Source organism: Protobothrops mucrosquamatus, unplaced genomic scaffold (genome assembly GCF_001527695.2).
Source record: "Protobothrops mucrosquamatus isolate PMUCROS unplaced genomic scaffold, P.Mucros_1.0 scaffold_3, whole genome shotgun sequence".
NCBI classification, from domain to species: domain Eukaryota; kingdom Metazoa; phylum Chordata; class Lepidosauria; order Squamata; family Viperidae; genus Protobothrops; species Protobothrops mucrosquamatus.
In genome coordinates this window covers 224,906-239,059 of record NW_015386079.1, presented here as the reverse complement: position 1 = coordinate 239,059, position 14,154 = coordinate 224,906, and the positions used below count along the sequence as shown (strand labels likewise).

Genomic DNA, 14,154 nt, shown 5'->3' with positions numbered 1-14,154 from the left:
TGTTAATGCAGCCCAGCACTGTGTTGGCTTTTTTGGCAGCTGCAGCACACTGCTGGCTCATATTTAAGTGATTGTCCACTAGGACTCCGAGATCCCTCTCACAGTTACTACTATTGAGCAAGGTACCCCCTATACTATACCTGTACATTTGGTTTTTCTTGCCTAAATGTAGAACCTTACTTTTTTCACCACTGAATTTAATTTTGTTAGATAGCGCCCAGTGTTCAAGTCTGTCCAGGTCCTCCTGTATCCTAAGCCTGTCTTCTGGAGTGTTGGCTATTCCTGCCAGCTTGGTGTCATCTGCAAATTTGATGAGTTCCCCATCTATCCCCTCGTCCAGATGGTTGATGAAGATCTTGAAGAGCACTGGGCCTAGAACAGAGCCCTGGGGCACCCCACTACACACTTCCCTCCATGTAGATGCGGTTCCATTGAGGACCACACGCTGAGTACAGCCGGTCAGCCAGCTACGAATCCATCTGGTGGTGATGCTGTCTAACCCATATTTTTCTATCTTATCGAGTAGTAGGTTGCGATCTACTTTATCAACATCTTGATAAAGTAGATCACATTCTACAACATCTTGAATCTCCAAAGACCTATGCAAGAGTCCTTTTTGTAGATTTCAGCTCGGCATTCAAAATCATCATTCCAGACATTCTTCTCACTAAACTAAATCAGCTAGCCGTGCCTGACCACACCTGTAAGTGGATCATAAGCTTTCTAACAGACAGGAAGCAGCAAGTGAAGCTAGGCAAAATCACATCAGATACCTGTACAATTAGCATAGCCCCCTCCCCAGGGCTGTATGCTCTCTCCACTTCTCTATATACCAATGACTGCATCTCAAAAGAGATGTAAAAGTACTGAAGTTTGCAGATGATACAACAGTGATTGGCCTCATTCGAGACAACGAATTGGCATACAGACGGGAGGTTGAACAACTAGCCTTGTCGTGTGGCCGAAACAACTGAACACACTCAGAAGACTTTAGGAAAAACCCTACTACTCCACAATCTCTTACAGTACTAGACAACACAGTATCAACAGTAGAGACGTCAAGTTTCTGGGTTCTATAATATCTCAAGATTTACAATGGACACCTAACATCAAAAATGTCATCAAAAAAGCACAACAAAGAATGTTCTTCTTGCGCCAACTCAGAAAGCTCAGACTGCCCAAGGAGCTGCTGATACAGTTCTACAAAGGAATTATTGAGTCTGTTATTTGTACTTTTATAACTTTATAGTTTAGAACTGCAACCAAATAAGGCAGACACAGACTTCAACAAATAGTTAGAACTGCAGAAAAAAACATTGCTACCAGCCTGCCTTTCATTGAGGACCTGTATACTGCACGAGCAAGAAAGAGGGCTGTGAAAATATCTACAGACCCCTCACATCCTGGACATAAACTATTTCAACTTCTTCCCTCAAGACAACGCAACAGGGCATTGCACACTATAATGACTAGACATAAGGACAGTTTTTTCCCCCAGGCCATCACTCTGCTTAACAACTAATTCCTACAACACTGTCGAAATACTAGTAAAGCTGTATTACTATGATACTCCTCATCTTTCCTATTACCTATCCTTATCTTTTTATGATTATAACTTGCTGCTTGTATCTTACAATTTATATTGTGGTTTCTTTTTCTTTTTCTTTTTGTACCCTAGTATGATTTATGTTGTTTGCTTAGCTAGTACTCAATGACTATCACTAAGTGTTGCATCTTATGATTTATGATGAATGTATTTTCATTTGTACATGATCATGATTATTATTACTTGTATGTACACTGAGAGCTTATGCACCAGAAACAAATTCCTAGTCCAACCACACTTGGCCAATAAAGAATTCTATTCTATTCTATATTCAAGTACTCAGTAATTTTATTTTTTACATCATCTTAACTCCTGTCCCTTCTTCACAAGATATGTTATATTCGCACACTTAATATTCATTAGTCTTATAATAGAATTCATTCAGCTTTTAATGCTGGCAAAAACAAAAAAAGTACATATAAATCTGGGTTTCAGTAAATTATAAGACTAATGAAGGTTACCAATACCAATGAGGGTTAATCCAATACTTAATCTGAAGCAAAGTAGTATAGAGTAGCAACATAGATAGATGATACATAGATGATGATGATGATGATGATGATGAGAATAATAATAATAATAATAATAATAATAATAAAAATAATAATAAAAATAATCAGGAAGGCTTACTGACCACTGGAGAGACCAAACTGGCCTACAAGAAAGACCAAATGAAGAACAGAATAGAGGTATGAGAAGACAAAGCATTACATGGCCAGTACATTAAAAAAATAGCTGGGAAAGCAGATAATAATAAGACCTGGCAATGGCTAAGAGCAAGAAATTTGAAGAAAGAGACCGAGGGACTAATTCTGGCTGCACAAGATCAAGCCTTAAGGACAAATGCATATAAAGTCAAAACTGAGAAGACAGCAACAGACAGTAAGTGCCGCCTATGCAAAGACGCTGAAGAAACAGTGGACCACCTGGTAAGCTGCTGCAAGAAGATCGTACAGACTGACTACAAGCAGCGGCATGACAAAGTAGCAACAATGGTGCATTGGAAGATCTGCAAGAAATATCATTTGCCTGTAAGCTAGAACTGAATTAAACTGCTCTGGGACTTCAGAATTCAAACAGACAAGCACCTGGAACATAACACCCCAGTCTTAACAATTGTCAATAAGACAGACAAAAAAGTCTGGATAGTGATACATGTCCCATACCTCGTAAAATTCTGTAGCTTCTTTGTCTTTTATTTCTAAGGAAAGTTTGTTCATCTCAGCACAGTCTAATATCTTACATACAATCATTGCATTTGTTGGTATGTTCTCCCTTTTCCAACATTGTGCATATGCAATGCGTGCTGCAGTTATAATATGTATAATGATGTATTGGAGTCGTTTCTCTATTTTTGGGTTAATTATGCCTAATAAAAATATTTCAGGTTTAAGTTCAATTTGTTGTTTTGTTATTTCCTGTAACCATCTTATCTGCTCCCAATAGGTCTTTGCTTTGGGGCATTGCCACCACATATGATAAAATGTTCCTTCTTTGTTTTTACATTTCCAACAATCTGGATTCATATTTTTGTATATTTTAGCCAATCTCGCCAGTGCTAAATGCCATCTGTAGAACATTTTGTATTGGTTTTCCTTGTATGCAGTTGACGACGTTAATTTGTCATTTATGTTCCATGTTCTTTCCCATTCCGCTAATCCTATATTTCTACCTATGTTTCGGGCCCCTGCTATCATCGGGCCCTTTACTATTTCTTCTTCCAATTCAATTTCTAATAGAAGTTTATAGGTTTTTGTTTCCCTTATTTATTCTGCTAGAATTGCGGAAATTTTTTTTATGAGAAGTAATGTAAATAAATGTAAATAAACTTAAGAGATATAGGACATAGTATTGTTAAGGGAAAAGAAAAAATGTATTGTGTATTATGTTTGTAAAGAAAAAAAGGGGAATTTTTTTTTTTAAAAAAAGTCTGGATAGTGGACGTGGCAGTGCCTGGAGACAGCAGAATAGACAAGAAAGAACTGGAGAAAATAACAAAATACAAAGACCTACAAATAGAAATAGAAAGACTGTGGCAAAGGCAAGCAAGGGTAGTACCAATAGTAATAGGCGCCTTGGGTGCAATCCCAAAACAACTGGAGCACCACTTGAACACCACTGGCATTGACAAATTCACTATTAGTCAATTGCAAAAGGTGGCCTTACTAGGAACCGCTTCCACCCTGCGACGATATCTGTAATAACATTAAACATCCACATCTGCCTATCCCAGGTCCTTGGTAAGAACTTGAAAGGTAGACAAAATGCCAAATCCAGTCTGAACATCTGGCTGACTGCGATGATCCATAATAATAATAATAATGATGATGATGATGATGATGATGTTAGAAGGGACCTTGTAGGTCATCTAGTCCAACCCCCTGCTCAGGCAGGAAACCCTATACCATTTTAGACAAATGGCTTTCCAGTCTCTTCTTAAAAACTTCCAATGTTGGAGCATTCACTGCTTTTGGAGGCAGGTTGTTCCACTGGTTAATTGTTCTGTCAGGAAGTTTCTCCTTAGTTCTAGGTTGCTTCTTTCCTTGATTAGTTTCCACCCATTGCTTCTTGTCCTGCCTTCAAGCGCTTTGGAGAATAGCTTGACTCCCTCTTCTTTGTGGCAATCAGTCATGGGTCAACAGGGTAAACAGCAGTGGACTTAGGACGCAGCCCTGAGGAGAACCTGTGCTCAAGAAAATGGTGTTAGAAATATTTGTTCCAGCTCGCACATATTGGAGTCTGTTAGTAAGAAAATCAAGAATCCAATTACAGAAAGAAGTGTTTAAGCCTAAAAGACCCAGTTTATCTACTAGATGCTGGGGAATGATTGTTAAATGCTGAACTGAAGTTGACAAAGAACAAACGTACATGAATATTTCTTTCCTCTAAGTGCTCCAAACTCAGATGGAAAACAGAAGAAATAGCATCCTCTGTAGAGTGATTTGGTCGGTAAGCAAACTGAAGCAGGTCAAATGCTGGCGGGAGTCTAGATACAATAATGTCCTTTATCAGCTTCTCAAAGCATTTCATAATGATGGATGTCAGTGCAACCAGACGGTAATCATTGAGGCCTGTAATTATGGACTTTTTTGGCATTGGCAAAATGATGGCTGTCTTAAAACACAATGGGACCACTGCCTGCTGCAATGAGAGATTGAAAATATCTGTAAGAACACAAGCCAGCTCATCAGCACATTCCCTAAGAACCCGCCCAGGGATATTATCTTTAGGAAGTCTCTGTCATCCTTGCATCTCGATGGACCCTCCAGGGATCCTCTCAAATGCCCTCTGGAAGCTCCTCCCCCTGACCTGTTACTAACGTTAGGGTTACATAGAGCTAGGTTACATAGAGCTATACAAGGTTACATGGATCTATATGATCCAGAATAGACCCACTGTATAATCCGTAACGGCCTGGATTCCTTGGCATATGTGTCTGGTGTTTGTTGGGTCCTGAAAAAAGTTCTGAATTTTCTGGCAATGGGCTTGCTTTGCATCTTTTATGGCACTTTTCAAATTAGCTCTGGCTGTTCTAAATGCCACCATATTGCCAGATTTAAAAGCCACATTCCGTGCTTTCAGCATCTTGCGGACCTCATAAATCAGCCACAGTTTATCATTCGCCCTCACAACAATGCTTTTAAGGACACAGACGTCCTCTATGCACTTTTGGATATATGCAGACACCATGGTAGCATACTCAACATTTATATGTTGGTTATCAGTTGCATACTAATATTTCTAAAATAAAAATGCCCTTCTAAATGACTGCCAAATTAAAAGTTTATCTTACCCTCATACACCCAAGTTTTTGTTCTGCAGCTTCTGGATATCCTCCAAATAAGATCAGATGACATTCTCTAGGACTTCAAGTAGAGAAGGAGAAGAAAAACTCTTTTTTCACAAATGCAAAATATGCTATCACATTGTTGACTTTATTTCACAGAAGAAAAAATTGTTTTACACAGATGAGCTTCTGATGGATGGATGCTGATTTTAATTAAATTTAATACAATTGTTTCAGCTCTTTGGAAACATGTTTATTTTGAAGTCAGAGTATTTTAAAGAGTTTGTATTTTTTAAATAATCATAATGCAATACTGTCTATCTGCTATATTAGCATTACATATGCTAATTAATAACATACATGTATTTAAAAGAGATTGAAGCTAGGCATTTTAATATACCATATAAATCAAAATTAATGTTAAGTATAAGTTTATTTAATATTACACTTTGTTAGTAAAATAAGTAGTATGCAGAGGAGTTGTAGTCAGCAGATACTTGAAACAAATTGTATAAATTTAAACAACTAAGTTTAAAGAATCAAGTTACTATATTAATAACATTATGCACTGAACTATGCCAGAAAAAGTGAAAAAAGAGGAACATTCTGATTCTATCAATGTTTTTAATTTTTCAAAGACCTGTTTTAAAATGTAACAATATATCCATATTCTAGCCTTGGCTCAAGATAACAAGCCATCAAGTATTTATCAAGTGACATCTTGTTCCAGCCACCATGAAGACACGCCTCTGGAGTTTGTGAAGATACTTTTTGTCTGAAAGGTTACTCTTGTTTCTCATCACCTTTTACAGGTCTTTTCATACGTGAATATGGGCTGACAGTGTCATCCATCACAAAGTCATAAAGCACTTTAATCCAAGAGTTATATTGTGGTAAGTGGTCATAGTATTCAGGAGCCATTTTCTTTAGCTAAAATTGGAAACATACGCATACATCTATTAATCCAGTATTCCATCTTTAATTTTAAAAGATGCAAAAAACTTGTTTTCAAAGCCTCAAATTAAGAAAAGTTTGCAAGGGTATCCCAGTTGGGAACAAATTAAGAATTTCTGTCACTTGGGTCCTAAACAAAGCTAGTTTGACACATTTTCTTTACATTTCCCATAAAAATGATTATCTATTCTATAAAACCTGTATCAGCACTGGAGACAAATGCTTCTTAATTGACTCTGAATTTTTAGCAAATAGATAAAAATATTAGAGTAAAAGAAATGTACCTAATATCATACATACCTCGTTATGAATATTACAACGTTTTCATGGTGTTATTACAACCATTTCTAGTAATTTTGGAGTGCCAAGGTCTAGCACTGAAATACTAATCACCTTTATTTCTGGGCTATAGATACCTTTGCTATTACCAGTATAAAGCTAAAAAACGTAATTCAGATATTGCTAGAACTCGTGGTGTACAGATTATTTATCTTCCTAAAAACTGATTTCCAACACTGTTGAATGTTTTAGGGAGTTCCATCAATGCACCAGTTTTGTTGCATGCCTTCCAACAGAATTGCTTGTTTAAGAGGGACCACTATAGAATAAATAAAAATTCCCTAAAAACTTTTCTTACATTTCTTGCTAAAAGAATTGGGGTTATACTGTCAATGCATTAATTTCAAATATTTCTGCTAATTCTTCCAAAAGAAGTATCTTAGCAGTTTATTCCTCCATAAAATATTCCATGTCCTAATCTCTTCTGTAATGAAACTCTCATTCCCACAGATATTTTATAGAGTTTGGATTTATTTATTTGATTTGTATGGCTGCCCAATCCATGACAACTCTGGACAGTCCTAGTATTTGGGCATTGTCTCCTAGATATCCTTATTTATGCCCTATAAATTTTGACACTGCTCCATCCATATGTTCTCCTATCCCATATTTTTCAAAATCAGCAAGGCAAACTGTATAAACTTATTTCCTCTAGTCTAGCTCCCTCAATGAAACTGCTAACAAAACTGTTAAGGCCATCAACAGGAAATCTGAAACAAGTCTGCTGAAGCCCGCAGAAGAAGCAAGCAATGTATGGGTACAGAAATTGTACCAACATAATTATTGGGTAAATTTGATGATTCTGACTTGATACAAGACAACTTATCAGCACTGTGGTAGAAGTTACAATAAATCTGAAATATTAGGTAACTTTATAGAGCAATTTTTGTGCAAACTTGAACTGAAAGCAACATGTATATATTTTCAGCTAAGGCCTGCTTGGAAGAAACTGCCCTGTGGTAATTATAAATCCCTTTCTTACATCAATGATTGTGAAGAGTCTACTTTGCCAAAAATACTTGAACTTTATCAAATGATGGTATATGGGGTAATTATCCTTTGTCCTGTTAGACATCTAAATACTGTATATACTACTGCTCTGAAGAGTAAGTATTATTATTTAAAACAAGGGACTGTTTAGTTCATTAAAAGTTTACTTTCACTATTACATTCTAAACACTTAGAAGTTGTAATGGTAGTTAGTAGCATTAAGTAGTTGTAATAAAAGTAAATACATGCTACATTAATTTCAAAGTATTATGACTATGCTAGATTGCAAATCATAGCAGATATTGAATAGCAGCAAGAAGCTAATTGGCTGTAGAATAGCATATTCATGAAATGGGCTTTTAAGCTGTAAAAACAAAATAAATGCAATAATATTTACTTACCAGTGGAAGACTTGTTCCAGGAATGTTAGGAAAATCATGATGTTCATTGTGATAGCCAACATTGAAGGTAAGCTTATTTAGTGGCCCATAATATGAGTATGTTTCATAACCCTTTAAAAACATATAATGTTCAGCTATGAAATGTCCTGAAATAGGATGCAAGCCCAGCCCCAATATCATTCCTGCCAGAAGATAGAACAATGATTTTATTCCTAGGAAATAGTATACAAGAACATCAAAGATAAATTGAATTGATAAATTAATTATTTCTAATCGAGATATTGGCTTGGGGTTAATATAGAGGGGTCGAACAGAATAAAAAAGTGGCTGGAGAATAATCCACATGAATTTTCGAAAACGGGTACAGAAAAACCATCCTTCAAAGTCGGTAGGTATATCCACATCAATTCCATCTGCACCAAGATAACGATGATGATCCATGTGGTATCTCTTGAACGATATGGAGTATGGTACACCAAGTGGGAGATTGGCAAACATTCCAAACCATCGATTCCAGGAAGATCTAGAATTGCCGAAGGCACTGTTGTGAGCAATCTCATGAATTGCCAAAGTCATGGAATGGTTGAGACAACTGCCAAATACATATGCCCAAAATACAACCCATTTCCAGTCCAAATTTTTAACTAGATAAAGAGCAACAAGTTGTGCAAACACCATAAGTACAACCAACCAGATCACATTGTAGTCCGGTTTCATCAAGGTTTTTATCTCTGGATGTTTTCCTGGTGAAAGAAGAGAATAAATATCAACTGACAGTTTGAACAGAATTGAAATTTCAATAAAAAAACTTCAAAAGTTAGAAGTTTACATTAAAGAATGGCTGAGTTAGTACAAATGTACAGACTACAGGTAGTCCTCGAGTTACAATAACTGTTTGAATTTACAGTGGCACTGAATCAATGGTAGTTATACCCAGTTCCCAAAGTCATGGTCATTGTAGTACCCTTGTAGTCATGTGATCAAAGTTTGGATACTTGGCAGCCCACCCACATTTATGACTGCAGGGATGCTTCAACTTTCGCCACCTGCCCATGTCCCCTCCATCTCAGTCCCTTTGGCCTCCTGCACTCCACTATGGCCTTTCCTTTTTGCCTACTGCTACTGCTGAACCAAGCACACCGAGCCGGGCCCTTTGCAAGTCAACTGCTGACCACACAAGGCTTCCCTCCCAACACCATACGCAGCAGTTTCCTTGCAAGACCTGGGGAAGAAGACCTCACATGGCCAGCAGCTGCCTCCTCCCATCAGAAGTGGGAGGAAGAAGATAGCAAAAGTCAGCTTAGGAGATGGAATGCAGGGCAGAAGAGAATTTCTGAGGTAGGGTGGACATTCCTGAGGTGATTGTGGCCTCACGCCATGCTAGCAGGCTAGGTTGGGACTGGCTGGGAATGGCTGCAGTTCAGAGTGTTGGGACTGGGGCAGCTACAGTCTAGCGATGTAGTGCTGGGCCGGGCCGGCTGGGCTTCCCAAGATGGCTGTGGCTTTGTTCTGTGGCTCAGGGGTTTCTTGCAGCCCCTTGCCATGTCAGTGTTGATGGGTGCAGTCTTGGAGATTCTTTGGTTGGGTTGTTTACTGTTACCTTGTTTGGCCGTTCCTTAATTGGGGTATTGTTCACTTCTTGATTGTTGGTCTGATGTTAATCTTGGTGTTAATCTATGCTCATCTGGGTGTGGCTTGCTGGTGAGGTAGTATTTTGATCTTTCTGTTCCCTTTCTGGTTGGTTGATTGTCTTTTACACAGTATGTAGATGTTGTTAATGTTTATATGTCTGTTCATGACCAATTTGTCAGATTGCCAGGCTTTCAGGCACTCTAAAGTTTTTGGACTTGTCTTAGATAAGATAACCTTTATTTTTTTATTTTTATTTTTACTGTGGGCACAACGGCACACATCAAAAATGAAATTTAGTTGCCTGCTCTCAAAGTAAAACACATACAGGACACACACCTAAACATACTATGTACAACATATGTATAGACCCACACCTCTACATATACATAACAATAAATATTAAATACTGTCCATCTTGAATATATAACGGAAGGAGGAAGCTTGAGAGTTCGCAAGGTTAATGCTGTATGGAATGAAACTCTGGCTGAATCTGGATGTTCTGCTACGGATACCATGAAGCCTCCTCCCAGAAGGTAACAAGGAAAACAGGTCATGAAGAGGATGTGTAGTGTCCCAGATGATCTTACGGACCCTGCTCAAACAACGCTTCTATGCTATGTCCTGGATAGGAGGGAGGGAGCTGCCAATGATCTTTTCGGCCATCCTCACCACTCTCTGCACCGTCTTCCTGTCTGAAGCAATGATGCTTCCAAACCAGACTGTGATGCTGTATGACAGGATGCCCTCGATCGTCCCCCTGTGGAAAGTGGTCAGGACAGAGGAAGGAAGATGTGTTTTTCTCATGCGACGCAGAAAATGCAGGCGCTGCTGTGCCCGCTTCACCGGTTTCTCACTGTTGAGCGACCAAGCCAGTTTGGTCAGCCAGTTGAAACTATGGTTAGGTCTGTCCATATGTTGTGAAATTAAAGAGTTTTCATCGTGTCTTCTGATTACTAATTGGTGTTCCTGTTTTACTATTCTTCTGCCTGTTTGCCCTACATAGTGGCTGTTGCACTGTATGTTATAAATTCCTGTTTTGTTTGTTTTCTGGGGCTGCTGAGTCTTTTAGTTTACTAAGGATGTTTTGGAGGGTTTGGGCTGGTTTGTGTGTTATGCTGATTTCTAAATTGATTATTGAAAAAAGATTGAATAAGGGAATAAAGGAATTATTGTAATGTTAAGGAAAGCAGAGAAATAATGAGTTTGTAAAGAAGGATGGAAGTTGCTTTTAACTTTTTTTCCTGCATCTTTCCTTTATATATTTCTGCATTTGTCTTTTACTAATGTAAACACTTAATAAAAATTAATAATTATACTCCAAGACATGGGGAAGGCAAATTTGAACTGATTTAAATAAATCAGTTTGTTTTTCAATGCTTCATCAATATTATACAACATTTAAAACAGTGGTTCTCAACCTGTGGGTCGGGACCCTATTTGGGGTCAATCGACGATTTCACGGGGGTCGCCAAGCAAGGCTGTCCGCCATTTTTTTTGTCTGCCATTTTTTTTGTCCGCCATTTTTCCCCCTTTTCCGGCGGGTGCCTTACCTCCTTTGGGCTGGGCCAGCTGGTGGTCGGCCTGCTCCGTCTCTGCAGCTTGCCAGCTACGCCTCGGCCGGCGCAGGGGGCGGAACCACGCATGCGCGGCGCTCCCGGGCAGGGAAAGTCCTCGACTTACGACCGGTTGGGTAGTCCTCGACTTACGACCGGTTTAGTCCTCGACTTACGACCAGTTTAGTCCTCGACTTATGACCGGTTGGGGTCACGGCATTAAAAAGGTTGAGAACCACTGATTTAAAAAGACCTGTCTGTCTGGATATATTTAATTGTTCATCATCAAATTGGATTTAATTCTTGATGGCAACCTGAACAAATACTTAACCTGCAACTATTTTCAACTCACAGATTATTTAAGAATAAATTCAACATTCTCTTTAACTTTATATATATATCCATCTTCCATTTCCCTCAGCAAGTTTGTGTGTTAAGCACAAACTTTTATTCCCCTTACTTCTTTGCATAAAGAATGTGGGTCTACTAGCTGCTCAGCACATCAAAAAAGCAGGCAGCCTTTACTCGGCCCACTGATTTACCTGTTACTCATCCCTGTTCAGCTTTCACAACCAGATATAATACTAAAAATTACTTAACTGCCTAGATGCAAATCACATTCCCAAATCACATATCTACACACATAGGGACTTTTTTTTTAAAAAGCAGTAGGTGGAGAGCCAGCATAAATTAGTGTTGTAAGTAAGGTGTTGGGCTAGCAGATGCCCAAGGGCAAAATGAGTGCAATCTAAGAGAGGGCTGGAAAAAAAATAAATGAATGGATGATTAAGGGCTGTTGACTGAAATCAGGGACACCCAGGTTCCAGTCGACACTCAACCATGGAAGCTTCTTGAGTGACCATCACACCCTTTAGGCCGATCCTCCTTCAGAAGACTGTTGTTGTAGGAGAAAAAACGGGACGAGCGAATTGGGATTCCTAAAAGACAGACTAATAAATCAGCAAATAAATACGCATGAAGGTAGGAGAAGCCCGAGTGGAACTTGAGTCCAACAGTTTCTTTGGGGAGTTAATGGTAAAACCCAGAGCTGGGATGTCACGTGAAGTTCTACACGACCGCCTACCAAGAAGAAAGTAGCATTTCGCCGACTTGGAGCAAGGAGGGAATCGACCCAGAGACGGAGAAACTCGACAGGGAGTCGGAAAGCGCCAGGAAAAGGTCTCCTTCTAAACTAAAGTGACTCACTGCGACCACAGATGCTTTTGCTCGCCCTCCTCCCTCCCCGCTTCAGCCTCTCCCGCCACGAAAAACGCGCAGAGGCTTCGGAGAGGGCGACGCCCCTCCTCGCCAGCCGGACCGACCGTAGAAGGCGCGGCGCGCACGCTTCTCCACAGAAGGCATCGGCGCAACGCGGCGCTTGCCGCACAAGAGGCCGGGGCGGCCCAAGGTGGAGAAATGCTCCTTATACTCACTCAAAATCTCCTTGCGGCGGTCGGCGTGCGGCTGGTCGGTATAGACCCACTCGAAGTCCTCTCGGGCCACGAAGTTTCCCATGCCTGAGGAAAAGCGGCCACTAGGCCGTGGTCTCGCCGGAGGCTCTTTCTCCCGACCCACCGGAGCTGCAAGCGGCGGCGCGTCGACACCGCTACTCGGCTGCCTCCTTTTCTCTCACATTGAAGGGCGGAGGACCTCCGCTGAAGGCCGCCTCTTCGTCGCGGCCCCATTGGCTCCCACGGCCGGTGACGTCACGGAAACAGAGCCTCTTGAGGGGAGCCGGACGGCCCCAAATTCAAAGTGGTCCTTTTTCCCCCCCCCCCTTCTTTCCCCCTCCTCATGCTTCTCGTAAACGTCTGGAGAGGATTCGCGTTAGGGTTGGGCGTTTCGTTTGGAAACGGTCTTGTGGCTCATAATGCTACGCTACCATTACTGCGACTTCTGCAGACGGCGCCCACCCCGTGTCATCACCCTAGGAAATGATACTCGGAGTCCTCTTCCTTTGGAATTGAGGGCGGCGGAGGCGCGGAAGTGAACTCGTTCTGACGTGCCCCTCTCGCTGGGAAACGCCGCCCCAACTTTTATCATGAAGACCCCCGCTCTTTCGCTGCCTGCGAGCCGGCTTCTTCAGGGCTCTGTCAATAGCGTCTCTTGTTTTAAAATGATATTTCGGATGCTTTAATGCAATGCATAAGATTTGCCTTTGTAAGCTTTATAAGTAATCGCTTATGCGTGTTACGTGCATGCGTTTTGCAACAGAAACCTCTCTCTGGGCGGTTTGCAACACGTGATGGCTGCTGCTGATAAATATATCTGGTCAGCCGAAAAGAAAAAGAAAAATTGCAGCGATGGCTGGGAGCAGGAAAACGGAAGCGTATCTGGGCCTGAGATAACTGGCTTTAAGGGATATATATATATATATTGTGTGTGTGTGTGTGTGTGTGTATATATATATATATATATATATATATATATATATATATATATATATATATATATATATATATATATATATATATATATATATATATATATATATATATATATATATATATATATATATATATATATNAAGGCATCGGCGCAACGCGGCGCTTGCCGCACAAGAGGCCGGGGCGGCCCAAGGTGGAGAAATGCTCCTTATACTCACTCAAAATCTCCTTGCGGCGGTCGGCGTGCGGCTGGTCGGTATAGACCCACTCGAAGTCCTCTCGGGCCACGAAGTTTCCCATGCCTGAGGAAAAGCGGCCACTAGGCCGTGGTCTCGCCGGGGGCTCTTTCTCCCGACCCACCGGAGCTGCAAGCGGCGGCGCGTCGACACCGCTACTCGGCTGCCTCCTTTTCTCTCACATTGAAGGGCGGAGGACCTCCGCTGAAGGCCGCCTCTTCGTCGCGGCCCCATTGGCTCCCGCGGCCGGTGACGTCACGGAAACAGAG

At 40.6% G+C, this 14,154-nt stretch overlaps 1 protein-coding gene across 3 annotated transcripts; it reads right to left on the bottom strand.

Annotated features, from left to right (window-relative positions):
- Positions 1 to 5,520: 5,520 nt before the first annotated feature.
- DEGS1 (delta 4-desaturase, sphingolipid 1) lies at positions 5,521 to 14,092 on the bottom strand. 3 transcript variants are annotated; one of them, XM_015821449.2, is made up of 3 exons: positions 13,868 to 14,092; positions 8,078 to 8,820; positions 5,521 to 6,323 (listed from the first exon to the last, which is right to left on the bottom strand). In XM_015821449.2, the coding sequence occupies exons 1-3, from the start codon at positions 13,947 to 13,949 to the stop codon at positions 6,177 to 6,179; spliced, it is 972 nt and encodes a 323-aa protein (XP_015676935.1). In that variant the 5' UTR covers positions 13,950 to 14,092; the 3' UTR covers positions 5,521 to 6,176. The 3 variants fall into 3 exon arrangements, with proteins under 3 accessions (XP_015676935.1, XP_015678366.1, XP_015677654.1); XM_015822880.2 differs by lacking the exon at positions 13,868 to 14,092 and adding an exon at positions 12,696 to 12,920; XM_015822168.1 differs by lacking the exon at positions 13,868 to 14,092 and adding an exon at positions 12,347 to 12,365.
- Between the last annotated feature and the right edge of the window lie 62 nt (positions 14,093 to 14,154).

What these genes read in the sequence shown, in the direction of transcription:
- DEGS1 (XM_015821449.2), bottom strand. Translation starts at nt 13,949, where the DNA reads ATGGGAAACTTCGTGGCCCGAGAGGACTTCGAGTGGGTCTATACCGAC. An exon ending in CCGCCGCAAGGAGATTTTGA is followed by an intron (nt 8,821 to 13,867) that starts GTGAGTATAAGG and finishes TTCTTTCACCAG; the next exon opens with GAAAACATCCAGAGATAAAA. An exon ending in CTGGAACAAGTCTTCCACTG is followed by an intron (nt 6,324 to 8,077) that starts GTAAGTAAATAT and finishes TTCCAATTTTAG; the next exon opens with CTAAAGAAAATGGCTCCTGA.